At 45.9% G+C, this 13,467-nt stretch overlaps 1 protein-coding gene across 1 annotated transcript in view; it reads right to left on the reverse strand.

Annotated features, from left to right (window-relative positions):
- The window catches only part of prox1a (prospero homeobox 1a), a 40,885-nt gene extending 34,790 nt beyond the window's left edge, over positions 1 to 6,095 (reverse strand). The window contains 5 exon segments of the mRNA XM_022217053.2: positions 706 to 977; positions 980 to 1,907; positions 2,160 to 2,771; positions 2,906 to 3,318; positions 5,775 to 6,095. Coding sequence (XP_022072745.2) covers positions 706 to 977; positions 980 to 1,907; positions 2,160 to 2,771; positions 2,906 to 3,253 — 2,160 coding nt within the window. The 5' untranslated portion in view covers positions 3,254 to 3,318; positions 5,775 to 6,095.
- Positions 6,096 to 13,467: the final 7,372 nt, after the last annotated feature.

Consider the following 13,467-nt stretch of genomic DNA (forward strand, 5'->3'; position numbering starts at 1 on the left):
AAAGACGGTGAGACGGTGAAGAGCAGCTCTGAGTCTTTCTCAGCACCTTTAAACGCCACAACCTGCTGCACAGACTTAAAAGAGCTTTCAGAGAGCAGTGTGCGACCTGTTTAATCTTCCCCCTTTTGCAAGACCCGGCGTGCCCGTTTCATCTTCCCCACTCGCCGAGAAAACAAGAGGCTTAGGCCAGGAACCAATTAATGCAGATTAATTGATATTAAAGACGTCTCAGTGTTTAACTGCAGTAGAAGTGAGACTCTTGTGCAGCCCTGAGATAAAATCATTGAAGCTTTTACATGCGTGAGCAAAAGTTCAAGTGAGGATGTTTTTCAGGATAATAGTAAAGTATTATCACATCTTATTGTCATTGTTATTCAGTTTCTTGGTGTTTTAACCTTTTCTGCTCACTGGAAATGATGAGACATGCACAGATGTTAAAATCTTCTCACTATCAGCCCCAGTTTATTTTTAGTTTTACACCTCTATTTCCTTTGGCTGCTGCTGTCTGGGACTCCAGTGTCCATCAACCAAACACTAAGAACCGTCAGTTTCTGCATTGGAGGCTCTAAACCAGCCTGGAATTAGTATCTTGCTTGGAGTTACTACTCGGCTTCATTCTAATTTACCTCCTTGTCACTTAAAACTTTTCTTCTTGGGATTTTAAACACTTGCAACACACTCACTCATGAACCCTGACAAGGATACGGTGCTGCCTGAGTACGGCGAGATGTCGGCCATGTCCTGCAGGTCTCCACACTCAGACTTGATGAGCGACAGCGACAGACCCTCTGGACCGTGCTGGCTCGGAGAGGTCTGCCTGTGGTGATGGTGACCAAGATGGCCACCGCCTAAAGAGGCCATCTTGGTTCTGAGGCTCACAGTTTCCCGGGTTATGTCCATGGAGTCGGGGGAGGACCGATGGTGGTCTTTGGGCCCTGGAGGGTAGCCTGCTCCACCCCCGTGGGACCCCAGGGGCTCTGGAAGGGGTAACCCATGAGGGGAATGGGGAATGGGTGGCGAAAGGATGGAGGACTGAACCCGAGGGAGGCCGTGAGGGGGGAGGGGTGGAGGGAGGGATGGTGAGGAGGAGGAGGAGGAGGAAGGGAGGGGTTGGGGTTCTCTCCTCCACCTCCTCCACCGCTTTTACGCACCACCAGCGGCAGCGCCTCCGTCTGGTCGTTGGGAGTCGGCACACCGCTCAGTCTGCCGCTCAGACCCCCGAAGGAGTCCAGAGGACTCGGGACAATCACATCTCCAAAGCAGTGCAGCCTCTGGGCGGAGGAATGGTAGTTTGGGGTCGGACTGCCGTCGCCATTCAGGCTGAGGGCCAAGGGCCCGCCGAAGCGAGAGTCTGGGGTTAGAGAGGGCAGAGGGCCGAAGGGTGGAGGGCAAGAGGAGGAGGAGTTGGAGGAGGAGGACGGAGCGGCCGGCGTGCTGCTGTGGCAGCCATGATGGAGGCTGACAGCCTGTTTGGGCGAAGAGAAGCCCTTGACGACGGTATCGACCACCTGAGATACGGCACAGTTCAGCTCCTGCTTCAGAGTCTCTGCTAGCTGCCTTCCTCCTCCAGCTGCTCTCCTCTTCATTGCCCTCTCTCCATTCCTGTCCTCCTCCTCCCTGTCCACATCCTCCTCCATCTCTCCATCTATCAGGGCCTGTTCTCGGAGCAGGGCTCTGGCCCGGTCCAGGAACAGACCCGGGTCCAGCTCTGACAGCTCGTCGTGACGGCCTCGGTCTCGGTGTCTCTCCTCCAGACCGTCGGACCGGATGCTGTCCTCTGACAGGTTTCCATCCTCCTCTCTTTCTCCTCCTCGGTCGGCCTCCCCATTCTCTCCGTTCTCCTCCTCCTCCTCCGTCTCCGAGTCGTAGATCTGGTAGAACTTCTCCTGAAGCTGCCGCAGCTGTTTCTGGATGGAGAGAGAAAGTTCAAGAAGACTGTAAATATTCTTTAAATATCAAGGAACATCTGAAGGAGAAATGAAAGTAGTGCAGTCCAGCTGTAATTAGGTGGAGCTTGTGTGCTCATTTATATTAACTTATAGTGGAGGTAGAGACAGCGGATGTTTGTGCTGCATCTCAGATGGATGGATGGATAGATAGATAGATAGATGGATAGATACTTATTCATCCCCTTGGGGAAATTCAAGAATGCCACCGACCTGCATGTCCTCCAGCTGGAGTTTGAGCTGCCGTCTCTCTTCCTGTCTCTGTTCCTGCCTCGAACACACCAGCTGGGTGAAGCTGTGCTGCTGCTGGGGCAGCCGCTGCTTCCTCTTATTCTCCCGGTAAACCTCCCCGACGCCGACCACGCCACCCCGCGAACCCGGAGAGCTCAGCAGGGAGGACGGGCAGTCGCTCCGGCTGTGGCTGCCGACGTTGTTGCCGTCTCCTCTGTGGTCGTTGCTGCTGTTGCTGTTGTTGCTGCTGTTCTCATTGTCGCGGTTGCTCTCCTGGCCGTGGTCTCCGGCGTTGGGTCGGACCAGCGGAGAGTGACTCATGCCTCGGATGATGTTCTCCACTCGGGCCCGCTTGGCCCGAAGGTGTTCGTCCGACAGCCGGTCCAGGTCAAAGGAGGACAGGGAGAGGGGCTGGGAGGGGGCGTTGTGGCTGGAAGGAGGTGGTGGCCTCCCGAAGGAGGAGGATGAAGCTGGAGGAGCCAGAGGAGGTCCAGGAGAGAGACAGTCGGAGGGGCTGTCTCGGTCCCGGGACGAGTTACTGCAGGCGTCCTCGGCCTGGATCTCAGAACCGCCGCTGGACAGAGCTCCACTGCCCTGGGATGGACAGGAAATGGTTAACACAGTCAGGGAGTGAGGACTGAAACTGGTGAAGTGCAGGTTAGTGGGATGGTTAGTGGACTAGTTGAGTGACTGACACTAAGTGAACCTGTGTGTGGGTCGGCTGATACCTGGAAGCCTGAGTCGCTGCCTCCGTTCTTCATGTTGTTTTTTAACAGCTGGGAGATGATTGTGGCGCCGGGGAAAGGAATTATGGCGTCTTCGTACGAATTGGCCCTCTTGAGCAACTTCCTCAGAACGTTGGACTTCTCTCCATCGCCATTGGCACCTGCGTGGCTGTGACTGACCAATGAGCAGTCGCCATCCTGGTCAGGGCCGTGCGATTGGTTCATTCTGTCGAGCAGGGTCTCCCTGGCGCGGCTGAATATGGCGCTACCCACTGTCCTCTTCACCCCGATGTCAACACGCCGGCGCTTGGTCTGTCTGGTTAGGAGGGTGGTGCTGTCATGATCAGGCATCACGCAGGGCAGCTAAACAGACATGACCAGGGGTCCTCACAGACTCTGGCAGATCAAACCGTGACCTGGTCAGCAGCAGACACAAGGAGACAGATATGAGTGTTAGTGTTGCAAGTAAACTGACAATTCTGGATCTTTTTTTTGGGGGGATTAGTTTGTCATATTTATTAGCTATTCATTTTGGGGAAAAAAAAACTAATGTGGACAAAAAGAAAAGTTTGCTTTAAAGTCAGTTTAAATTTAAAGAACACTTAATTTGCATTTTACCTTTTAAAGCATCAAAATATACAATAATTACAGATATATTAAAAAAAAGCATTCAGACACAACCAGTACTTCCAGTTAGAAGCAACAAAGGCAGGTAGTTTTACTGACTCGCCCTGAGCACAAAACTAAAAAAGAGACTCGTTTCTTGACCACAAGCCCTGGGAGAAACAACACACTCTTTAAAATAGTTCAAGGAGATCTTCCCACAGAGAAGTAGCACCTGCCGGTAATAACCAAAATAATTTCCCATTTCCTCCTCGTCCCCCGAGGCCTAACCTTGATTTGTGCATCTTGTGAGGAATCGACAGCTTCTCTTATTGTCTGAGGGTTTGACTCCACTGTGAAGGAAAGACAAGCCGACTTTTCCTCCCTTATTGTCTCCTCTCTTTTTTTTTTTAACTTCTTTGTGATTTGAAAGAAAACTGGTTCTTATCTCGCGTTTTTGAAGGAGACAAAAAGTTTTTTTAAAATGTCTTCCAAATGCCGCCACTTGGGGCTTAAGCAGATCCTCCTGCAGTGCAAGTTTAAAGCTGGGTTTGTTTTTCTCATTCACTATATAGACAGAAGCCTCAGCAGGCAGTGAAACTCTGGATGGAGGTCGGATTTATCGCTCCTGTAATTGAAATATACGAGAATCCTAAAAATAAATGAATCTCACACAACTTATTTAGTTCATCTGAACTTGGAATCTTTAGGAAACGACAGATTCAGGGCCAATTTGAGTGTTCCAGCGTTGTTTTTCGAATTCGATTAAGGTATAGAATTCAACTTTCAGACAGGTGAACATCCCCACACACACATGCAGGCAGCGTTTTCTGTGTTTGCATCTGCTTTGCAAGTGCTTTTACGGTCCAGAAAGATGTCACAAATTAAAGCAAATCAGTCCAGCGTTAAAAAACTAAGTGTGTTTAAAGAATCGAGGAAATAACGAGATGCTTTCAGTCGTCGACACTGTTGGTTCTACAGGACCAAGATGAGGTCGTCTCCAGCAGGACGGCTTGAATATGACCATGAGCTGTTGTAATGAGAGGTGAGCAGAAAAAACACTGAGCCGCCAGTGACCCACATACACACTCTCTCTCTCTTGCTCTCACACACACACAAACACACTGTTTAGATCTGTGGGGTCCAAAGAGCTCGATGGCTTTATCTTGAAATTTGTGTCCGAGGTCACAGCGAAGTCTAAAAACTGTCCGCCTGACTGAAACACTCGGCACAAAAACAAACTTGGAAATGCACAAGAAATGTACATCATTGTTCAAATGAGCCTGAGTTAAAGGTGAGCACAGAAAGGAGATGTGAGAGTGCGAGTGTGTGTGTGGTTTTTGTATGAAAACTGGAACTGCAGTGTGAACGTGAAGAGCAGGACTTGCAGAACTGAAATGGGAAGTAGTTGATTAATAACAGTAAATGTCACATTTCCATTTAGAAAGCAGTGTGAGGTGACTGAATGAACTTCTTTGTTTTTACAGTGATGCTACTAAAACTCATGATGTCACTAAAACATTATCCACAATTTCCACCTCATGTTTTGTCTTCAAATTCATTCTGGGGGGGGGGGAAAGCCCAAATGATTTTTGTTAGTCTAATAAAGGGCGTAATATGCAGATTATTTCTCCTTCGTGCTGCTTCACTGAGAAGAGGAAAACGGTGTTAGTACTTGTTAAAATAAATGGAAAAAAAATGTGTGAATGTGAGGGCTGAAGTGCGCTCTGAGCGGAGAACACAAGCTGCTACTTTGCGCACCGCAGAAATGGAGACGTTTGTCTCATCCAACAACAATTAGTCCGAATAAAGAGAGGATTCACCGTCTCAGGCTGCACGCATTCACCACCAAACACGTTCTCCCAGCAGAAAGTTCAACTTCTTTGCAGAGCTGATTATAAGAACTCTGATTTTAAACCTCCGCTTTATTGAATGTCTGATTAAAAAAAAAAAAAAAAAGCAGCCCAGGTGCGAAACAGGGAGAGTGCAAAGCAGAATAACGCAGCGAACAAAGCCTCACTTTGGGTTTAAAACTAACTTTGATCAGAGATTTAACTTCCCGCAGCGTCAGAAAACTGAAAGCAACGCACACAAACTGGACCAAAGTAGTTTCTGAAAACCGTCCAGGACTGAACGGAACCATCTGGATCCTTGAACGAACCGTGAAGTGAAGTTAGCTCCAATCCACGATGCACCGGACAAAGCTGACGCACAGAACCTGCTCCGGTAACCCGGTAACCGGAATGGAAAAAACAAGTGTTGTACTTACTTCTCCGCCGAGCGTTTTCTCCAAGTCGCTCCGTCGAAGAAAAGACGAACACAGGAGACAGATCCGCCGCCGCCGCCGTTCAGATCAATGCCGTAATTTACTACGGCAAAGCGGAGACGTATGCAGGGCGTGCGTGCGCGCTTGCGTGAGTGTGTGCGCGGGAGGGAGAGAGAGCAAGCTCGTCGAGATGAGAGACTCCGAGAAGCAGAGAGAGAGAGAGAGAGCCGCTGCTCGTGTGCGCCGCTCTCCTCCCGGGATGGGAAGTGTTTAGTATCGAGCGCTCCCGGTCCGCCGCCACTTTCCGCTCCGCCGCCGGTCCGTCCGACTGCAAGACTCTCAGTAAGAAGCAAGAAGAGACGCACATGAAGGATACGTGAAGACGCTGCGTCACCGGCCCCGGAGTGAGGTAACGGCTCCACCTGACCAATAAGGAAGAGGAACCGGGGACGGTGGATTTTATTTATAAGGAGCCCCGAAAACGGCGCGCAGCCAGAGCGGAGCGGCGGAGCGGAGGGTAACAAAAGTCACTTCACCAGCTTCTGGCATGTGCGTAAAACCCGCAAAAAGTCCTCAATACTAAATTTGTAATTCACCTTTAACAGGGCCTTTCATTTCTCTGTTTGCTTATTTACATTTTTTTATTTGATTTTATCAGTTTGTGACACACACACAAAAAAACATCAGTTAAATGTTTTCTTCCCAACTTGTGTCGTTCAATAAACATGACAAGTATAAGGTCGGATCATTTGAAGCAGTTAATGCTGCAGCAGGACGCTTCTGTCCAGGTGCTCTCAGCTCTGTGATGATTTAATAAACACTGGCTTTAATTAAATTATTCTGTTTCTCTTCATTCATCCCCGTGCGTAAAAAACAAACCTTTAATGGTTTGTGCGTAATTGGAGACGTCCGTGCGCCTCGACGCGAAGCTGCTGGTTAAGTTAAGGAAAAGTTCCCCCTGTAAAATAAGGAAAGCCCTCAGCTATCCAGAGATCAGAGGTCAGGAAACCCCAGCAGCTGACTGGATTCAGATGTTTGGCTCAGGGACACTTCAGCAGGTCAGACAGTAAAACATAATCACTAGAATATGAAGCAATATTTCTACATTACAGCGAATTTGAAACGTGACCTGCAGAGGCCTTTTGAATCAATCTGCTTAAAAACCCACCTCCAAATCCTGCACCAGGTTTGGAATTAATGCGTAAAAGTTCCTAAACACTCCAGCACTTCAGTACCGCTTGGAGCTAATTGAATAAAATTGTAAATGTTTGGAGAAGTGTGTGTTTCGTGAATTAACACCACGTTCCTCCACAGCCCAGCCTCGCTATTAACTGCGGCTTGAGTGGAAGGTATTAAAAAAAAGATTTTACAGTTTATTCCTGCAGGGCGCTTTGTGCGTAAATCCCAAAATCAAAATCACACAGAAATGATGCATGAAGCGGTTGTTTGGAGGAGTTAATGCGAACAATCCAAACAGAAATGTGTTTTTAAAAAGGCAGCGAGCCTCAAACTGCGCGTCTGTGTGTCTGGAACAGGTGGAATGTTTTACACAGCGGATAGGAAATTGTTTTAACGACATCAGTTCATTCTCCGGAGAACTTACCGAAACAATAATAATAATAATAATAATAACAATAAAGAAAACGGCGAGGAAGCTGCGTGGATATAATGATGTGCACTGCTGTAAATATTTTATCTAATTTTAAAAACCGATGAAAGCCCAACTGAAGGCTGATCAGATGGAGAGTCTGTGCGAAGGAATGCCGGACGCGCTCTTTGGGCCAAACTCACTCCTTCCTCTAAACAGTTTTATCTGCTCTTCGCAGTAAAAGAGAAGACGCGCTTTTAGCTCTGTGAGGTTTTTACAAATAGGATGTGAAATTCCTGTCATTATTTAGCAGTATTAAATATCGGCGGAGTCTCATCAACCGCTTGTCCGGCAGCTGCTCTCCGCTAAAATGACGCACCGGAGCAATTTCAAGCAACAATTATTTGAACTTCTCCGCGGCGTGTCGTGCGGTTTAATTCTGCAGAGAAAGCACAAATATTAAATTCCACTTTTGTCAGTATTTCCCCGGAGGTGTGTTTCGTGCTCAGGTCGTCCTCGCATACAGGCATCAGGCCCTGCGCTCTCTTTTTTTTTTTGTCCTCCTAATGATCGGTTGCCAATTATTTGGCACAGACACGGAAACTGAACCTCACCAACACCGCAGCGCACGAACCTCCTGTTCTGTCTCCGCCGAACAAAGCCCGTAAAAGCTCTGACCTATTTGAGCAGCGGCGCCCAGGGTGATGCCATTTTGTAGTTTGGTAACTTTCAAATATTGTGTGTGTGTGTGTGTGTGTGTGTGTGTGTGTTCACCCACGCCGCTGCGTCAGGGCGCGCTGCTGGAGACACGGAAGATGCGCACATTTAGCGGAGCTGGAACTTTGCTTGTGGGGGAAAAATATATATATTTAGAAAAAAAAATAATAGTGAGGCCAAACTAGGAGGGAATCACGTTGACTGTGGAGCTGGAATCTGCTTCTGAGATAATTTACAGATGGAAAAACAACAACACAGAGCAGCTGCTAAATTTAAAATACCATAAAAATATGCTTTGTCCTCTAACAAGCCACAAACAGAAAATTAAGCGGTGATGCTTTATATAAGAGAACAGAATGTGCTGATGTTCTCATATGAAGCATTAATGTTTAACAGGGAGCTGTATTTACTTGCCTGATGTGGCGATGACCCTCCAGTGAGACAGGCTCCTGTGAGAAAATGTGTGTTTTGGGTCTCGGTCAATCACCCTGAACTGTCCCTACAGTTTACTCAACATCCCCAAACAGCAGCACCGAGGCTTTAATCTGCCCGGTTTATGGTTTAACCAAAGAGACAAACACCTTTTCCTTGCAAGAAATGTCACATCCAGAGCGTGCTGCAGTCAGAAAAATGTCAGTGAAACCGTCTCTCGGCTCATCTTCTGTCTTTCCAGCTCTGCAGTTGTGGAATTCCACAGCAAAAACCACTTGAGATTTGACGAGCTGATTCTTTTTCAGGCAGTTTCAAGGCGCATCGTAAAGCTCTCGAGCATGACAAGTGACTAAATAAGACATCTGAGATAAATATCGTGCGTGATCAGATCAGCTGTTGAATTGTCTGTCCAGATTTGATGTGTCTAACAGGAACTAGTGTTATCTTGAACGGTTTTAATCCACTTTTCTGTTTCACACGCACACATTTTGACGTTAGATCTTAGATGTTCATGATTTTGAGACCCAAAAATGAACTTTGCTTCTCAGTAAACTTTCAGACTTTGTGACCTGACATCAGCAGAAGGACTTTTTACATCCAGCAGCCATAATTGAAGAGATGATTCGGCTAATGTTGCTTAAAAAAAGCAGCATATAGCGCTTTCTTCCAAATAATACCTCAGTGTTATCAAAAGTTCACTTTGCTAAAAGGCTGCTGTGTCACGTAAGGACTCCTTATATGTGGACACACACACACACACACACACACACACACACACACACACACACACACACACACACACTGGCATGTATCTTTTTGCAAGCACAAGTAAAACCTCAGTGGATCATCATCATGCTGAAAAACTGCACAAAAAGGGAATAATGAAAGTAGAATAATGGTGCTGATGGAGGTCTGCAGGTAGACAGATGGATGTTTCTGTCTTTTTCTATCTCTCCCTCCTCCCTCTTTCTCTCTCCCTTTTCTCCCCCCTTTTTCTCTTTCTCTTTTCCGTCTGCTCTCTCTCCATCAAGATGCCATTATTCAGGACATTAGCGAAGAAGAGCTAAAAGCTCTCACTGTCGAGGAGGGTCCCAGGGTCCTTTCTGAGAGCCCCAGCGCCAACACACACACACACTAACATGCACACACACGGAGGCACACACACACTCTTTGACTAGAAAAGTACTGCATAGTACAGGTGAAGAGGTAAGAGGTGGTAAAAAGGTCTTATTGCAGACATTACCAGGTATCCAGGCTGCTCTACTCTCTTCTGTGACCAAAAACATGGACATTAGCTGACACAAAGAAAAACGAACAGAGCTCAATAAAGCGACACACGGTGTGTTGCTCCGAGCCTCCGCCGCCGCGTCCTCGTGGTTTATTTATACTGCTGAACTTTGATTCACACGATCTTCTCTCTTCGCCACTTCTTTGTGCCGCTGCTCTCATCTGGCAGTGAATCATCTGTAAAAATTGCTGCAAATTGTTTGAACAAATGAGGAGAGCGTATTGATGGGTAATGTAAAGAGAGCAGGAAGTCACTGCATATGTGTAGTATCTATATATACTAGCGCTCAAAGTTTGGGCTCACTTAAAAAGTCCTTGTTTTTGAAAGAAAATAATTCATTTTTTTAAATGAAGATAGCATTAAATGAATCAGAAATACAGTCTAGACTTTATTAATGTGCTAAATGACTATTCTAGCTGGAAACGGCTGATTTCTAATGGAATATCTCCATAGGGGTACAGAGGAACATTTCCAGCAACCATCACTCCTGTGTTCTAATGCTACATTGTGTTAGCTAATGGTGTTGAAAGGCTAACTGATGATTAGAAAACCCTGGTGCAGTTATGTTAGCACATGAATAAAAGTGAGTTTTGGTGGAAAACATGAAACTGTCTGGATGATGCCAAACCTTTGAATGGTAGTGCAGAGTATCTATAAAGTGTCTTTACAATTTTAAGAATTTATTCCAAAGGCAGTTGATAAGATATCTTAACCAGATTTGTTTTATTGTAATCAGTGGTTGTCCAAGTTTTTTGTACCTCATTTAACACACCTCTAAATAAGCACCATTGGTTGCACAAAGGACATCAAGACGGTACTCGATTTCTTGCCATGTTCGCCGTAGCATAGCCTCATCAATGGGGGCAATGGCATCAGAAATTTTTTGCTTCAAGTCAGTAATGTCCCGTATCTTTGTTAGATGCACGATATCTTGAACATAACCCCATAGAAAGAAGTACAAGGGAGTGATATCTGGTGAAAGTGGTGGCCAAGGAAGTGGCCCATCCCTTCTCTTGAGGAGTAGCCATTTTTTAGGGTTTCATTTAACAGCACGTCTTTCACCAACAGGATACCGGAAACACACAGTTTCAATGTGATTACAAACTTTAATAAACACTGATTACAATAGAACTAACCTGGGTGAGATATCTTATCAACTTCCTTTGTAGTAAATTCTTATCATTGCAAGCAGGCGTCATGGACACCCTCTATCTTCTTCTTCAGGGTTTCTGGAGGTCTTAATACTTTGAGTCTCCTGCATCTGTTTCTTACCTGTAAAAACTCAAACTGTCCAGCAGAACTGGACTGAAATGTGTGAATCATTTTCTTTTTTTTTTTTTTTAGAGCATATGTGTAGTGTGAGAATTTCAGTTTCAGATAGACCGACGTGTTTTGTTCAAGGATTCCAATCATCAATATCTGGAACCGCTAAAGATTTGCAGTAGAAGTGGAAACTTTGGTGTTAGAACTTGGACTTACACCAACCTCTCCTGCAAAACTTTGTTGTAATATATTTGCTTGTTTCTGTTTCATGTACGACTGTTTAAAAGTTTGGGGTCGCCCAGGCAATTTTATGTTTGCCATGAAATCTCATGCTTTTATTCATGTTAACATAATTGCACAAGGGTTTTCTAATCATCAATTAGCCTTTAGCTAACACAATGTAGCATTAAAGCACAGGAGTGATGGTTGTTGGAAATGTTCCTCTGTACCCATATGCAGATATTCCATTAAAAATTTCCAGCTAGAATAGTCATTTACCACATTAACAATGTCGAGACTGGATGTCTGATTAAATTAATGTTATCTTCATTGAAAAAAAAAAGTCTTTCGAAAATAAGGACATTTCTCAGTGTTCCCAAACTTTTGATTGGTAGCGTACATCCTTCAGTGCTGATAGGCTGTTATTGGTCCTGTGTAACCAATCACAACAGTTTTCCCTGATTGATTTCACCATGAGTCAGTTACCCCCCCCAAAAAATGTTGAGTTCAATGATAGAAAAAATATCAGCTCAGACAATTGGTCAATGCTTGATGGTTCAATTCTGACTTTGCTCTTGAAGAGTGTTTAAACACAAAACGCATCAAATACGTCCTGTTTCACCAGAAGGGCATGGAAGTGCCAATACAATCATTCATTGTGCTTTATTATCTGTACACTAACCTGAAATCGGTGTTGAGCAGAAGATTTTAGTCCAGAAATATCCACCAAAAAACTGCACTCGTTTTCTTTTTCTTTCTGTAAATTATATTTGATGGTGCTGGATCAAGCTACACTCAGTCGTGGTGGAAGTAGCAGTAAATGTAATATTCAGGGCAGTTGAAGCCATTTTTGTGGCTGCTTCTGCCATTTTATTAGTTGAAGTTAATGATGATGCTAACAGATGTTAGCGAAGAGCTGTGGGAGGAATAATAGCAGCTTTGTCAGCTTCATTAGCAGAATTAGAATAACTAACCTGTTTGAATTATATTTCATTTAATTCTCATAAATAACTGTGACACTTTAGCATCTAATTATTTATCATTTATTACAGTATTGTACAGGAGGAGCTCTGATCCAACTTCGAGCACAATCCTGAGGCCTTTGAAAGTTTCTCTTCGCTGTTAATTTTTTAACTTTCCAACTTTTCCAAATTATTCCATTTAGCGAGCTCAGGGAAATTGAGGATTTTCATAACTCACCCCTTCCTTACCCCCACCTCTCTTACTCTCTCTCTCTCTCTTTTTTCTTCCATCACAATTACCGGAGTACAAAACCATCCAAATTATTCATCTGTCCCTTTTTTCAATTTACCATTCTTTCTTTCAGTTCCTGCAATTCATGTGTGTTCTTTATTTTATCAGTCCTATGGCGCTCGACGCCGCTCATGTATTTATTCATGCTTCTCTGCCTCTGATGGGCAACACGGGTGAAGCTGAATAGAGTCGCCGTGTGTGTGTGTCTGCGTGTGTGTGGCTTCGCTGTAGACCTTCTCCATTGTGCTCGTTCTCAGAGAAGGTCTTAATCTAGCCACTGCCATTACCGCTGCTGAGACCTCCAGCCTCCACCTCCCCTCTTGCCCTGATGTTGTGCCCAGCCACGGAGGCCCTTTAGTGGATCGCTTGGCAAGCCAGATCAGGGTCTTGGGTCCGGGGCTTGGCCTGGATCCCTGGTCCTCATCCTCCAGCAGCGACGCCCCCTGCAGCCCCACAATGGAGCCTCCATCCTGGCCTGCCTTGGCCCCGACGCCGCCTTCCTGGCTCGGGGCCTGGATGGAGGGATGGGAGGGAAGGAAGCCTGTAGCTGGATGTGCAGTGGAGTGAGGAGAGGTGGAGAGGCTAACAATGCTATCAGAGGGCTGGCGTCCGACTCTCCGATGCACACACAGACACATACTGCCCTGTTTGTCTTTATTTATCACAGCTCTTCACACATAGACGACGACAAAGGAGGCAGAATGGAGAGGGCTCGCAGTCAGAGAGCAAGAGAGAAAAAGCGAAACGGAGCTGAAGGGCGCAGTTAAGCACAAAAAAAGTAAAGAAAAAAGTGACGAACAAAGGAAGGAGGAGAGTTGAGGAGAAACGGCAGAACACAATGCGAATAAAAGAGGAAAAGACGGCGATGCTTTCCACCCGTCTGTTGGCCGGAGCCTGGCTGACACTGTCAGGCCTTCTGGGTCCCCATGGAAACA

Source organism: Acanthochromis polyacanthus, chromosome 22, assembly GCF_021347895.1.
Source record: "Acanthochromis polyacanthus isolate Apoly-LR-REF ecotype Palm Island chromosome 22, KAUST_Apoly_ChrSc, whole genome shotgun sequence".
Lineage (NCBI taxonomy): Eukaryota > Metazoa > Chordata > Actinopteri > Pomacentridae > Acanthochromis > Acanthochromis polyacanthus.